The sequence below is a fragment of the Aedes albopictus genome, chromosome 2 (genome assembly GCF_035046485.1).
Source record: "Aedes albopictus strain Foshan chromosome 2, AalbF5, whole genome shotgun sequence".
NCBI lineage: Eukaryota > Metazoa > Arthropoda > Insecta > Diptera > Culicidae > Aedes > Aedes albopictus.
The window spans coordinates 273,683,295-273,698,341 of record NC_085137.1 but is presented as its reverse complement, the minus strand read 5'-3'; the positions used below and the strand labels follow the sequence as shown (position 1 = coordinate 273,698,341).

Here is a 15,047-nt window from a genome sequence, read left to right as displayed (position 1 = left end):
TTGGAATCGGGTATACAAATTGTTTTGTCATTGTGTTCAGAGACCTGAAGTCAACGACTATCCTGTATCTTTTATTCCCATTTGCATCAGGCTTCTTTGGCACGCACAATACGGGTGCATTCCAGGGGCTCTTACTCGGTCGTATGATTCCTTGTTCCAGCATCTCATCTACTTGCTCATTGATATGTTTTTTCGTAGCCTCCGTGAACCGATACTGTCGCTTATTAATGGGAATATTTCAAGTTGTTTCAATCTCGTGGGCAGCGGCATCAGTAAACGTTAAGTCATCTCCTTCTAAGAAAAAGACATCTTCAAATTCCTTGATCATGGGAAAGATATTTTCCTTATTTCCCTCGTCTAAGTGATCCAATTTGACTCTACCCATGAGTTTGTTTAAACGTTCTTGTCCTCTATTTTTTTCCAATTTCGGTTTCCGACTACATCATAATCCATATTCCCGTCTAGATCTATCATTTCTTTGTTTGTCGTTAGCTGAGGGTGTTCCATTGTTTGTTCGAATCCAGATGTATGTTTTCTGGCAATGAAAACCTCCCCCATTTCCCGATTTAACTTTACTAAGTCATCATTCACTAAAGTGTTTTCGAAGTATTCTTCTTCTTTAGTGTATGTTTCCTCCTGGTACATAGACTCGGAATCACTTAATTCTTCCGGCTGTACATAATCTTCAATTTTTTTCGGGTTTCCAATACCTCGTAGGATGAAATCTAAGATATCCCAACTTACTCGGTCTTCTTGCATGTAAGGTAGTCTTTCCATGGCATTCGTTTTGAAAACCCCTGCTTTGAAGTTTTCTTCAATGGAATATAAGTGTTTTTTAATGAACTTTGCTCCAAGAATCGCTGGTATGCTAAGCTCTTGGACAACATAAAACTCGGTTGGTATTACAAAATCCGCTATTTTCAGACTGACCCATATTGAACCAATCGTCCTTATAGTGTTTTTTGTTATCCCTTGGATACATAAGAATTTTCTGGTATCAATTGTTTCTACTCCGATTTCTTTTGCTCGTTTGGCAGTTATGAGATTTACTTGTGCTCCCGTGTCTAACAAAAACTCGGTGATTTTTGTTGGGGCTTCAAGTGTGCTGATCTCTATACAAAAACGCTCGTCCTTAGTGAATTTGATGGGAACTACCCCTTCCTTAATGTAATCTTGTTTTTTTTTTGGTTCTGTGTTTCGGTGCTCAACTGCGTCTGTAACTAAACAATGTTTATGTCGGGATCCCTGTGAGTCACCGGAATCCCGTCTATTCAGTTTTTTGAACCGTCACGTCGCTGGTCTGACGGGTGATCGAAATTCCTTTGATGGTATCCTTCGTCCCGATTTCTTTGTGGGTTCTGCTGTTGCCCTCTTTGACCGTAGTTATTATGGTTTCCTTCCCTAAAGTTGTAATTATTTTGGTATCTTGGTCCATTTTGGTTACTTGGTCCGCTTCCATTCCTATTATTTTTAACGGCCCTATTGTTGTTATGTTGATTATAACCATTGTTGTTGTAGCTGTTGTGGTTGTAATTGTTGTTGTTTTGGTTGATTACAATTATGGAATTATGTTGTTGTTCTGGTTGTAATTGTTGTTGTTGTTGTGGTTGTAATTGTTGTTGTTGTTGTGGTTGTAATTGTTGTTGTTGCGGTTGTAATTGTTGTTGTTGCGGTTGTAATTGTTGTTGTTGCGGTTGTAATTGTTGTTGTTATTATTGCCTCGTGGCTTATCAACCCGACCCGGTTGTAGTCGCCTATGAATGTCTCTTAATTCTTCCACTTCCTCATACTCTCTCTCGAGCCATTTCAGGAGTTCCGGAAATGTTTTATCCCTCTGGGATTTCCCCGTTAGTGCTAGCGCGCGACTACAGAGTCCTCCCAGGAAATGTTTACGTAATGTCGATCCTACGTAGGAATCGTTCCCATGGTCTGGCATGGTGCTAATATACCGGTACAACTTCATCGCACGTGTTTTATAACTGTCAAATGATTCTGTGCCGCCCTGGTTTAGTGTTTCTATTTCTGGCTGGAAAGTCTCTTCTAATTTTTTCTTCATCCCCGGCCATGTCACATCTTGGATGTCCTGGAGGCGAAGTAGTGCCTCCCCTCTCAGCTTTGTATACACCACGTTCAATAGTGGTGTGTGTGGAGTTCCCACTGGAATACCATTAGCAAAGTATTCTATTTGAATGAGGAATAGTTGAAGTTCCTCTGGTTTTCCGTGAAATTCTGGAATACACTGGACCGCTGTTACCATGGGGAAATCATATGGGACAGGGTTTGCCATTTTACTAAATGATTTATTTAGTATCCCACTATATTTATAAAATTTTAATTTAAGATTGTCTAATGTTTTAATGAAGCTCGTGTTGTCCAGATCAATTTCTTCTGAGTGATCCTGACAGCTACGTTCCTCTTGTGTTATTTCCCTTGAACCTATGTGTTCTGGGAATTGAATTTGACTTATTCTCGAGCTATTAAACGACGATGAGAATTGTGGGGTTTCCCAGACCTGACTATCTCCTTGTTCTAAGGGCTCACCTTGCCCTAATGCAGGGGTTTGCATTTCAAGGCAGTAGTCTGAATTTCTCCTTGACCTATTTTCTAATCTTTCTGGGGCTATCGATGTCCCGTTTAAAAGTTTCAGCGATTGGTTTACTCGTGTTCTGACGAATTCTAGATCGTCAGTCAATTTGTTCCAGTCCTCTGTGTTATGTCTGTGTTCATACGCTTTTACGAGTGTCTCAAATTCGATTAAATGGTCTTTGAGAAGCTCTTGTTTCGTTAGAACACCCTGTAATGATCTTGCCCTATTTTTGCTTTTGCAGAGATTTTTAAATTCCCTCTCTACGTACTCCCTTATCTCGTCTAGTCTTGTCATTCGGCAAGTTTGACGGTCTGTGCAAACGGATTAAAAGAAAATCGCGAGGAGATTGTCCCTCTTACTAAATTTTTGATAAGTAATAATAAATATTAATACAAAAAATGATAAAAATGAAAAAAAAAACAAATTTGTTTTTTCAAGCATTCCGAGATTAAAAACAAAAAGATCTGATTTAATCCACCAATGGTGGAAGGAGCCCTTCTTACACTTATCAAAAGAATTGCTGTTTTTTTTTTGTCACATTATCTAACATGTTTATTTTGTGTCGCTGTGCGTTTTGGTCATTCTTGAAATTACCAGCTTGAAGGTGTACGATATAAATTTAAAAAATATCATGTTATTGCAATACGTGGTTGGATAATGTTGAATCGAGGTAAAATTGCTATTATAGTTTACAATAGATCCTAACCTTCTTTTAAGGGATCCCAAATCCGTTAGAATAGTAGGAGAAACCAACCGGGAAATAAATTGTTGATAGATTTTTGATAGATTCGTTCCTCTATAACCACATGATTAAATCAGATGATTCTTTAAAATTATTTTTTTCTTATAAATTTTGCAATATCGTACATTTTGTTTACCACCAAAATATTTTGAATTGATCAACAAATGGATAAGAAATTCATTGAATAACACTTTATCTAATTAGTCAAAATATGTTGCTCCCGTTACTCAGGGCTGTGGATCGAATACAAGTGGTATTTATTTAATGTTTTTATGGTGTGAGAAAAGCAAAAAGGATTTATTCGCAAATAATAAAACTTTTCTACATGCTTTACTAACATGATCTTGAGAAACGAAACTGCCATAGAATGTTCAAGCATTCCAAAGATTGCAATATTCATAGTTCATAATCTTCAATTTGATCAAGAGTTCATGTGAAAAAGCCAACAAATATAATTATAAAAAAAAAGGATTTATTTACGTGCAATTTTTGTCACTTGCCTTTCTCAAACTCAAATAAAAAAAAATACAATAATAGCATTCTATTAGAATGTTGTAACTTTCATTTTGTGCTAAGAGAACTAAAATCATATACACATACGCACTTCACTTAAAATCACTCAATTAAAAAAAATATTGATTCGACTTACCATTATTCTGCATCATATTGCTGGGTCCGATGAAGATACGTAGTTCCTCTTGTAGGAAATGATCTGGCAGTGATCGATTTGCAAGCGGTTTGCAAATGTGCGACTCAGTAGTATCCAGTGGGTCCAACTTCTTCTCTGTTTTGACTCGATGAGTAACACAACAATTTTCGTTGAAAGGAATCCGAGATCAGCATCACACTCAAACTGTGCACGGTTCAAGAGTTCTACTCAACTGAATGATTCACACTGTTTCGCCTAATAGTTTTTTGCGCAACACTTACACGATATCTTCTGTAGTAACCAGCTGGGTCTAAGATACTTCAATAGGTTTTTATTCTTTTTTACTTTCCAGTCACAAACAGCGTGCCTGCACTTGTTTAGCGCTTTTGCGCTGTCACCAGTATGTATATCCGTGGTGGTCACGGCACTGGCTTTCTTTCGTTTCACTTAATGTAACTCTAGGTACACTGAAACAAACTACAAACACTTTATTAACTAAAGATAGATTGTATGTAATAATAAAATCGATGCACCACACCCGCGAACCGAAACTCCAACCAAACTCACGCCGCAAACGATCCCACACGGACGACGATCCCACCGGACAACGACACCACAACAATACAACAACGCCCCGGCGTCAATCGCGGGTATTTTAACTTTCCGTCGCAAGAACTCATTCTCCCGATCTGAAAAGAAATAAGAGAAAAGAGAAAAGAAAAACCGGGCGTCGTCCGCTCTGGCTTCATTAGTTCGGCCACGTGACTGAGACCTTGTTGGGGTTCAGTCAGCGCTGCCGGGCGGCAAACAAAAATTAAAACGAAAACATTTCTCCGGCATTGGAGCGAGAACGTTACATCACCAGGTCAACCAGCAACAAGCACTAAGCATTCTCTCTGCTTGCATCGCTTGTTTCTTGGTTAACCGGCGTTGGTCTATAAACATGACCGTGAAATCCACATGTGATGTAATCCAATAATTGCGTGGAGCACCATGGGGAAATAAAGGGTCTTTCTTAGATCAATGGTGATCATTGATCTTTAGAATTATTCAATACAGGGAGGGAAATGCTTCCTTCGGTCGGCAGGACCGCTACAATGACGTAACAATGATCCGACAAAATGGTCACTAAGGTTTTATGTTACGCTAGACGCATCACGATAGCGCAGTGTTCGTCCAGAAAGCCTGGATAATAATCCCAACATCCCACTAGGGTTAAATTTAGGGCTTTTTCATTATTTCTCAATACTTCATCTGATTTTTGAATTCAGAAAAGTAATAATTCTTCCACATCATCATGGTTGCTTGCATTATTCATTTAAAACGAAATTAGACGCTGTCCATAAACTACGTAGACTTGATTTTGGCAACCTTAGACCCTCCCCCTCGTAGACTTTTGTTCATACAAAATTTTCGAAATTTGTAAGGACCGTAGACTTACACCAGACTTCCCCGTCCCCCTCAAAGTCTACGTAGTTTATGAACAGGCCCTTAAACATTTTAGGGACAATTTTATTCATAGTAATACTTGAGTCTACATGTAGAGTATATGGCCTATTGAGAACTTGTTTGGTGCCAAAGGGGTGTAAGTCAACAATTTGGTGGTAAAGGGGTGTAAGTGACACTAACCCAAAAAATCAAATTGTCCTATCTGCAAAAAAAAACAGCGTATATAATGTCTGTTTCCATCTCAGATGGTGGAGTTACTTGATAGTAGAGTGTTCGGAGCGAATCCAATTTTTTACGAATATTGTTGATTTTTTTATAAGATGTCAAAGTTTTCGTTCAATATCTCAAAATCAAGTTTTGGTCACTTACACCCCTCTGCTTCTGACCCCCTCAACTTTAACTTGAAACTTCTATGCATGATGTGAGTTAATATTGACGAAGAGCTAACCAGTAATATCTCTACATTCTATGAAATTTGGAAATTTAGGGTACAATGGGGTTAAATGAAAAAAAAAAAAACAATCAAAAAGCTTGAATGACCATATAAGCTGACAAATAGCTTGTTTGGCAGATAATTTCTATACGAATGATTCTTGTACTTACGACATTGCTTCAGCGGGGTGTAAAGCCTGTTTCACCTCAATTTCCCTGAAAGTATAATCAAATTATTCCATTGCAGTTAATATAATATATCATTCATATTATAACATTCTGATTCCAAAGAGTATACATGAAAGGATTGTATGTCATTCCCCAGAAACCCATTCCCCAGAACGACATTCCCCAGAATGAAATTCCCCAGAATGACCCAATCCCCAGAAATCCATTCTCCAGAATGGGACATTTCCCAGAAAATTATTCCCCAGAATGGGACATTCCCCAGAAAAATATGAGAATCAGTAGTTCCATGGGAATTCAGGTGAATTGTTAGTTTTTAGAGCTCTAGGTGATTTGACCGAACTCCAGCAGAAGATCAAAATACCTTAGCGTGGTTCAAATCACCCTTCCGTCCTGGAAAATTTAAAATCGTTGAATGAGATAACTTTCAAATGGACATGGTTTACATATAATGACGCCTTCTTCAGTGTATCTCAAATGAATATTGAGTTAAGAACAAAAATGCGGCAACCTTACTTGAAGAAGGTTGTATTTCTATAAGAATGGTAACTAATGTCAGACATTTTATCATTCAACTTTAAATAAAATCCAATAAAAAGAAAATCTCAATTCCAAAAAATTCAAAAAAGAACAGCCTGTTAATTAAAGAAGGCAAATTTCAGATGAAAAAAGTAGCTATTCTATTGGACACACCTCGGCATGACTGTTTCAGCAGTACGTTAAGTTGTAGAGTTCCATATTTTTGCATGAAGTTTAATATGCAAATACCAGTGTTATGAAAAATGAAATAAAAAGATGGTGGCTCATTAGGACAAACATTTCATAAACTGAAAAATAATATGGATAAATAAAAAGACCAGAACACTTAAGGTCTTCCGCTGAAGTTCGGTCACATCACCTTGAGCTCTAAAAACAACCCAAGCAACACACTTGTTATAATAGAGTTACGACAGCGCAAGTTTTGGTTGTATAGAAGTTTATTTTACGTAATTCTAACATAGTGTTGAAATAACGTAAAATAAACTTCTATACAACCAAAACTTGCGCTGTCGTAACTTTTATATAACATGTGTGTTGCTTGCTCACCAGAATTCCCATGGAACTACTGATTCTCATATTTTTCTGGGGAATGTCCCATTCTGGGGAATGGATTTCTGGGGATTGGGTCATTCTGGGGAATTCCATTCTGCGGAATGTCGTTCTGGGGAATGGTTTTCTGGGGAATGACATACAATCATGTTAAAATCCTTGTCTATAATAATACCATTAGGATAAAAATTGTACTGATTGTGTATCGAATAAAAATTTTTAGCAGAGTATATTGAGCTTTTTTGGGAATTGGTACATTCTGGGGAATGGTGCATTCTAGGGAATGGTGCATACTGGGGAATGGATTTCTGGAAAATGGTACATTCAGGAGAATGATACATTCTGGGAAATGGTTTTCTGGGGATTGGTTTTCTGGGGAATGGTTTTCTAGGGAATGTTATAGAATCCACAAAAATATCTTCCTATTCGTGGTAGAAGAATTATTTTTCGTCAAGTTTTAGTATAGTTATGATTTTTTTAAGTTCGACAATAGTCGAAAAACACATAATTGATTTGATGCGCATCTTACTGTTAATGAAATTTTGACCAGTATCTTACTTTGGATATTTACCAATCAAAATATAATGGTGGACTTGAGAATCAAAGAACATTTTTGAAAACTGGACAGGCCTAATATATATAACTTTTTTTTTAAATTACAGATCTGCTACAATCCCGAAGAACCGAGATAGTTATGTCATCCAATCCCAAATCGCTGATACAGCTTCTGTTCCAGCTTTCTCACAGAAATTAAATGCTGCACCAAGCAATCAGATACAAACTGTTACCAGTAACCTAGAAGAAAACAGAAAAATAATAAAAATTATCAAACCGGGATTGACTCAGAGCACTTTGAAATATAAAAACCTGAATTCAGCTTTAGTACAACTTCGTTCTCATGTTTCAAATCAGATAGGTACAGGACCACATCATTTCACAAAATCACACAAGTTGAAAACGCTTACTAATGAAGCTCCGCTGCTCAAATACAAGCCTTATTCAGAATCATTGTATAATACTGGAAAACATATTGTTGAAACTCCATTTACTAGACAAAATAATCCAATGTACATACCATACTTTTTTAACAAACCAAAAACACTGCAGAAATTTCTTGCTTCAAATAAGGCAATGCTCAACAAATACGACGCTCTAATGTCCGATTTAGGTATATCAGGTTATTCGCATTTTGAAAATGCTGTCATTCGTGATTTAGAGAAACGTGAAGAACAAAAGGTAGAAGCAACTATACATACATTATTCGAAACTCATAACACTATACCAAAGACACACAATTCTACCGATAGTATAAATAAAGTCGCATCTTCAGATTTATATAGTTTGAATGTCCGCAATGAACATAATTTGAATAAAATCCCGCATTTTGATAGAACCATAACCGAGCTAAACAAAATAATGCCAAAACAAAACAATACAAAACACTTGGACAAAGTAACAGCTTATTCAAATTTGAAAGAGGAAGATATCGGTTTTGTTGTCCACAAAACAATGAATTCATCGACTTCAAAAAATGCCAGTAATTCCAAGAAAACAGAAAAATCTGCTTTATCAATATTCAATACCAAGCGTCTAAAACAAAAAGAACGCAAACTTGCACGATACAGAAATGCCAGTGATCCAATTAAGCCATCAACTACAACATTGATACAGAGAGGTATCCAAACATCAATGGATAAGAAATTATCACGTTTTCGTGTAAATGTGTCAAAGAAACTAGACTTGGTTAAGAATAAGAATAGCAGCAGTACTCAAACATGGGAAAATTATAACCAAAATGAAATTAATTCAGATAACACAACTATTAGTGCACTTAATTCGCCTGAAATAATCACTCTTTCTAAACAGTTAAAACAAAATTTCCCTTACGGTCACACATTTAATAGGAAACTAGAATCATATCAGGTGGCACTAGAATCATATGCAACAAGCAGGAAAAAAGTTGCTGATAAACAAAAACCTAAAAGCTTACGAGGATCCATCAAGTTTAAAGATCATTACAATAATGATTTAAAGGCTTTCTAAATTGGCTGTGTATTTAAGTTTAATTTATTAAAATTATTTATTATATTCTAAAATGTTATTATAGCTTGTTGGCTCAACAAACTTTGTTGGCTGTTTTATTAGAAAGATTCCCCTTTTTAGTGACAATTCGTATTATAACAATAAGGTAATCCATGAGATAGATAGCATCAGTTGTTTTTTTTTATGTTACCATGATTTTTTGACATGCGATGAAAAGGGTGATAGTTGATTGATACATAAATACATACATTCAATGTGGTAGTCGAGTTTTCTTCTGATGATCACAGCAAGCAAGGAGTTGAGGAGACTGACAGCAGAGTGTGGTGGACCACTTGGTGAAGAAGATTTCCTATATTATAATGCTTTGATTGTTTCATTAACAATTGTGGTAAAAGCCTAGTTTGGTGTTTGAAAGGAATCGCTCAAGAAACTTCTTGACCGATTCCTGGCAGAAACTTTCCACGGTGACTGCCATTTGAACTGTCATTTCTTCGCAACTGCGTACTGTGATCGAAGAAAAACGGTTTCTTGGGCGATTCAGGCAAGGAATTTCCCATGCATCAAGATAGGCCGAAAAATTTCTTCTGAACTGCAAACAGCGCTAAAAAGTAAAAAAAAATCATCCGACAAATTATTTTTGATTTTATGATGCATATTGGGTTTGATTGTTTTAGACAGGGCTGAAAATCATCACCGTCTGAACAAAAAAGTCGACGACGAGAATGAAAACTAGGCAGTCGTCGTTGCTTGTTTCACATCGGATGACTGAGTTTAGCCAGCGAATCGCCGTGAAGAGATCCAAATTAAATGCGCGAGCAACTGCGCGAGCAGTGTAAGACAGAGTGCCTACCACCTCGCTGCATCGCGCGAGCAAAAAATTTATTTGCAGCGCAATATCGAGTTCTGAAATTCTGTGCCGCTACATCGCGCGAACAAACCGTTAACCAACATGCGCTAGAAGTTTTAAAATAACTTATGAAGTGTGAGCCAAGCTTTGAACGGATTTCCTGTATATGACAATTTAACTGAAATTTTACTCCAAATCACAATTCTAAAAAAAAATGTTCGGGGAGCAAAAAAGTAATATCGTCAAACTTCCCAGGATGCTCCTACAGATATATGGGAACTTGACTGCATCTTTGGTTTTGGGCCCTAGGCCGGCAATGTTGCCAAAATCACGATATTCTTCGTATATGGAAATTTCACAGAAATTTTACTCCAAGTCACAATTTGAAAAAAAAAATGTTCGGGGAGCAAAAAAGGAATATCGTCAAATTTTCTAGGATGCTCCTACAGACATATGGGAACGTGACTGCATCTTTGGTTTTGGGCCCTAGGCCGGCAATGTTGCCAAAATCACGATATTCTTCGTATAGGGAAATTTCACAGAAATTTTACTCCAAGTCAGAGTTCGAAAAAAAATGTTCGGGGAGAAAAAAAGTAATATCGTCAAACTTTCTAGGATGCTCCTACAGACATATGGGAACGTGACTGCATCTTTGGTTTTGGGCCCTAGGCCGGCAATGTTGCCAAAATCACGATATTCTTCGTATACGGAAATTTCACAGAAATTTTACTCCAAGTCAGAGTTCGAAAAAAAAAATGTTCGGGGAGCAAAAAAGTAATATCGTCAAACTTCCCAGGATGCTCCTACAGACATATGGGTAATTCTCGCTGAGACCGGCCCACTATTTACACCTTGTCTTCAAAAATGTTTAAGGTGCCGATTTTCTGAAAGCCCTCGCCTAAAAAGTAAGAAAAATGCATTTGGTTACTCAAATTGATGGACCCCCCGTTAGTTAGAGCCACAACAATTTTTGCAGACCCCTCGATTTTGGTCAAATGGTGGCTCACTAAAACCGTTATAACTCGAAAGTTTCACCGAAAACCACCTCAAAACGAAATGTTGTTGAAAAGAGGAGAGATAGAGCTACTATTTACAATAATAAAAAGTTGGGTCGGCCATATTGATTTTGGCCACCATCTTGGATTTTTATACAAAAACATTTTTTTCACCATGAGGGCAACCGCCGATTTAAGAAATTTTTGCATCAATTGAAAGCTGGGACATTTATACATAGCATATCAAAAAATTAAAGATGTCTTTTTCTTCTTTTAAAAGTTATCTACAGTTTTGTAAATTGAGCCACGTTTTCTCCATACATTTGCATGCGCACCGGCAAAGACATGCAACAGCATCCGAGTTTACGCCTGCATGTATACACAAAGGCGCGTGCCGCAAAATTTGGCCAAATCGGAGGTTCGTTTCCGTTTTGACTGTTTCTCAATGATGCGGGCATTGTTTTTATAACTTTTTTTAGTGTTTAGAAAAGCTTAAACCTTCAACTTTCCATTAGTGGGTTCAGAATTTTAATTCTTGTTTGTTAACACTGCGAAAAAACGCTGCAATTATGTAAACGGTCGGCACCGGGCCCAGTGCGCAAAAGTGGCATGATTTACGAAACGGCAGATAACTTTTGAAAGAAGAAAAAGACATCTCTAATTTTTTGATATGTTATGTATAAATGTCCCAGCTTTCAATTGATGCAAAAATTTCTTAAATCGGCGGTTGCCCTCATGGTGAAAAAAATGTTTTTGTATAAAAATCCAAGATGGCGGCCAAAATCAATATGGCCGACCCAACTTTTTATTATTGTAGATAGTAGCTCTATCTCTGCTCTTTTCAACAATATTTCGTTTTGAGGTGGTTTTCAGTGAAACTTTCGAGTTATAACGGTTTTAGTGAGCCTCCATTTGACCAAAATCGAGGGGTCTGCAAAAATTGTTGTGGCACTAACTAACGGGGGGTCCATCAATTTGAGTAACCAAATGCATTTTTCTTACTTTTTAGGCGAGGGCTTTCAGAAAATCGGAACCTTAAACATTTTTGAAGACAAGGTGTAAATAGTGGGACGGTCTCAGCGAGAATTACCCATATGGGAACGTGACTGCATCTTTGGTTTTGGGTCCTAGGCCGGCAAGGTTGCCAAAATCACGATATTCTTCGTATATGGAAATTTCACAGAAATTTTACTCCAAGTCACAATTTGAAAAAAAAAATGTTCGGGGAGCAAAAAAGTAATATCGTCAAACTTTCTAGGATGCTCCTACAGACATATGGGAACGTGACTGCATCTTTGATTTTGGGCCCTAGGCCGGCAATGTTGCAAAAATCACGATATTTTCTGTATATAACAATTTAACTGAAATTATACTCCAATTCACAATTCGAAAAAAAAAATGTTCGGGGTGCAAAAAAGTAATATCGTCAAACTTTCCAGGATGCTCCTACAGACATATGGGAACGTGACTGCATCTTTGGTTTTGGCCCCTAGGCCGGCAATGTTGCCAGAATCACGATTTTCGCTGTATATGACAATTTAACTGAAATTTTACTCCCATTCACAATTCGGAAAAAAAATGTTCGGGGAGCAAAAAAGTAATATCGTCAAACTTTCCAGGATGCTCCTACAGACATATGGGAACGTGATGCATCTTTGGTTTTGGCCCCTAGGTCGGCAATGTTGCCAGAATCACGATATTTGCTGTGTATGACAATTTAACTGAAATTTTGCTCCAATTCACAATTCGAATAAAAATGTTCGGGGAGCAAAAAAGTAATATCGTCAAACTTTCCAGGATGCTCCTACAGACATATGGGAACGTGACTGCATCTTTGGTTTTGGCCCCTAGGCCGGCAATGTTGCCAGAATCACGATATTAGCTGTGTATGACAATTTAACTGAAATTTTACTCCAATTCACAATTCGAATATAAATGTTCGGGGAGCAAAAAAGTAATATCGTCAAACTTTCCAGGATGCTCCTACAGACATATGGGAACGTGACTGCATCTTTGGTTTTGGGCCCTAGGCCGGCAATGTTGCAAAAATCACGATATTCTTCGTATACGGAAATTTCACCGAAATTTTACTCCAAGTCAGAGTTCGAAAAAAAAATTTCGGAGAGCAAAAAAGTAATATCGTCAAACTTTCTAGGATGCTCCTACAGACATATGGGAACGTGACTGCATCTTTGGTTTTGGGCCCTAGGCCGGCAATGTTGCCAAAATCACGATTTTCTTCGTATACGGAAATTTCACCGAAATTTTACTCCAAGTCAGGGTTCGAAAAAAAATGTTCGGGGAGCAAAGAAGTAATAACGTCAAACTTTCTAGGATGCTCCTACAGACATATGGAAACGTGATTGCATCTTTGGTTTTGGGCCCTAGGCCGGCAATGTTGCCAAAATCACGATATTCTTCGTATACTGAAATTTCACCGAAATTTTACTCCAAGTCAGAGTTCGAAAAAAAAATGTTCGGGGAGCAAAAAAGTAATATCGTCAAACTTTCTAGGATGCTCCTACAGACATATGGGAACGTGACTGCATCTTTGGTTTTGGGCCCTAGGCCGGCAATTTTGCCAAAATCACGATATTCTTCGTATATGGAAATTTCACAGAAATTTTACTCCAAGTCAGAGTTCGAAAAAAAAATGTTCGGGGAGCAAAAAAGTAATATCGTCAAACTTTCTAGGATTCTCCTACAGACATATGAGAACGTGACTGCATCTTTGGTTTTGGGCCCTAGGCCGGCCATGTTGCCAAAACCACGATATTCTTCGTATATGGAAATTTCACAGAAATTTTACTCCAAGTCACAATTTGAAAAAAAAATGTTCGGGGAGCAAAAAAGTAATATCGTCAAACTTTCTAGGATGCTCCTACAGGGAACGTGACTGCATCTTTGGGTTTGGGCCCTTGGCCGGCAATGTTGCCAAAATCACGATATTCTTCGTATACGGAAATTTCACAGAAATTTTACTCCAAGTCAGAGTTCGAAAAAAAATGTTCGGGGAGCAAAAAAGGAATATCGTCAAACTTTCTAGGATGCTCCTACAGACATATGGGAACGTGACTGCATCTTTGGTTTTGGGCCCTAGGCCGGCAATGTTGCCAAAATCACGATATTCGCTGCATATTGAAATTTAATTGAAATTTTACTCCAAGTCACAACTCGAAAAAAAATGTTCGGGGAGCAAAAAAGTAATATCGTCAAACTTTCCAGGATGCTCCTACATACATATGGGAACGTCACTGCATCTTTGGTTTTGGCCCCTAGGCCGGCAATTTTGCCAGAATCACGATATTCGCCGCATATGGAAATTTAATTGAAATTTTACTCCAATTCACAATTCGGAAAAAATTGTTCGGGGAGCAAAAAAGTAATATCGTGAAACTTTCCAGGATGCTCCTACAGACATATGGGAACGTGACTGCATCTTTGGTTTTGGGCCCTAGACCGGCAATGTTGCCAGAATCACGATATTCGCTGCATATGGAAATTTAATTGAAATTTTACTCCAAGTCACAATTCGAAAAAAAATGTTCGGGGAGCAAAAAAGTAATATCGTCAAACTTTCCAGGATGCTCCTACAGACATATGGGAACGTGACTGCATCTTTGGTTTTGGGCCCTAGGTCGGCAATGTTGCCAAAATCACGATATTCTTCGTATAGGTAAATTTCACAGAAATTTTACTCCAAGTCAGAGTTCGAAAAAAAAATGTTCGGGGAGCAAAAAAGTAATATCGTCAAACTTTCCAGGATGCTCCTACAGACATATGGGAACGTGACTGCATCTTTGGTTTTGGGCCCTAGGCCGGCAATGTTGCCAAAATCACGATATTCTTCGTATATGGGAATTTCACAGAAATTTTACTCCAAGTCACAATATGAAAAAAAAATGTTCGGGGAGCAAAAAAGGAATATCGTCAAACTTTCTAGGATGCTCCTACAGACATATGGGAACGTGACTACATCTTTGGTTTTGGGCCCTAGGCCGGCAATGTTGCCAAAATCACGATATTCT

At 37.7% G+C, this 15,047-nt stretch overlaps 2 protein-coding genes across 2 annotated transcripts in view; one reads left to right on the top strand and one right to left on the bottom strand.

Moving 5' to 3' along the window:
* LOC134288092 (uncharacterized) overlaps positions 1–14,359 on the top strand; it is a 66,231-nt gene extending 51,872 nt beyond the window's left edge. The window contains exon 3 of the mRNA XM_062851813.1: positions 7,797–14,359. Within this exon, the coding sequence (XP_062707797.1) occupies positions 7,797–9,177 (1,381 nt within the window). The 3' untranslated portion in view covers positions 9,178–14,359. The remainder of the gene's footprint in view (positions 1–7,796) is intronic.
* LOC134288090 (uncharacterized) lies at positions 4–7,013 on the bottom strand. The gene is made up of 2 exons (XM_062851812.1): positions 6,031–7,013; positions 4–4,667 (listed from the first exon to the last, which is right to left on the bottom strand). The coding sequence occupies exon 2, from the start codon at positions 2,879–2,881 to the stop codon at positions 1,559–1,561; it is 1,323 nt and encodes a 440-aa protein (XP_062707796.1). The 5' UTR covers positions 2,882–4,667; positions 6,031–7,013; the 3' UTR covers positions 4–1,558.
* Positions 14,360–15,047: the final 688 nt, after the last annotated feature.

Excerpts from the sequence above, each read along its gene's own strand:
- LOC134288090 (XM_062851812.1), bottom strand. The coding sequence starts at position 2,881 with ATGACAAGACTAGACGAGATAAGGGAGTACGTAGAGAGGGAATTTAAA.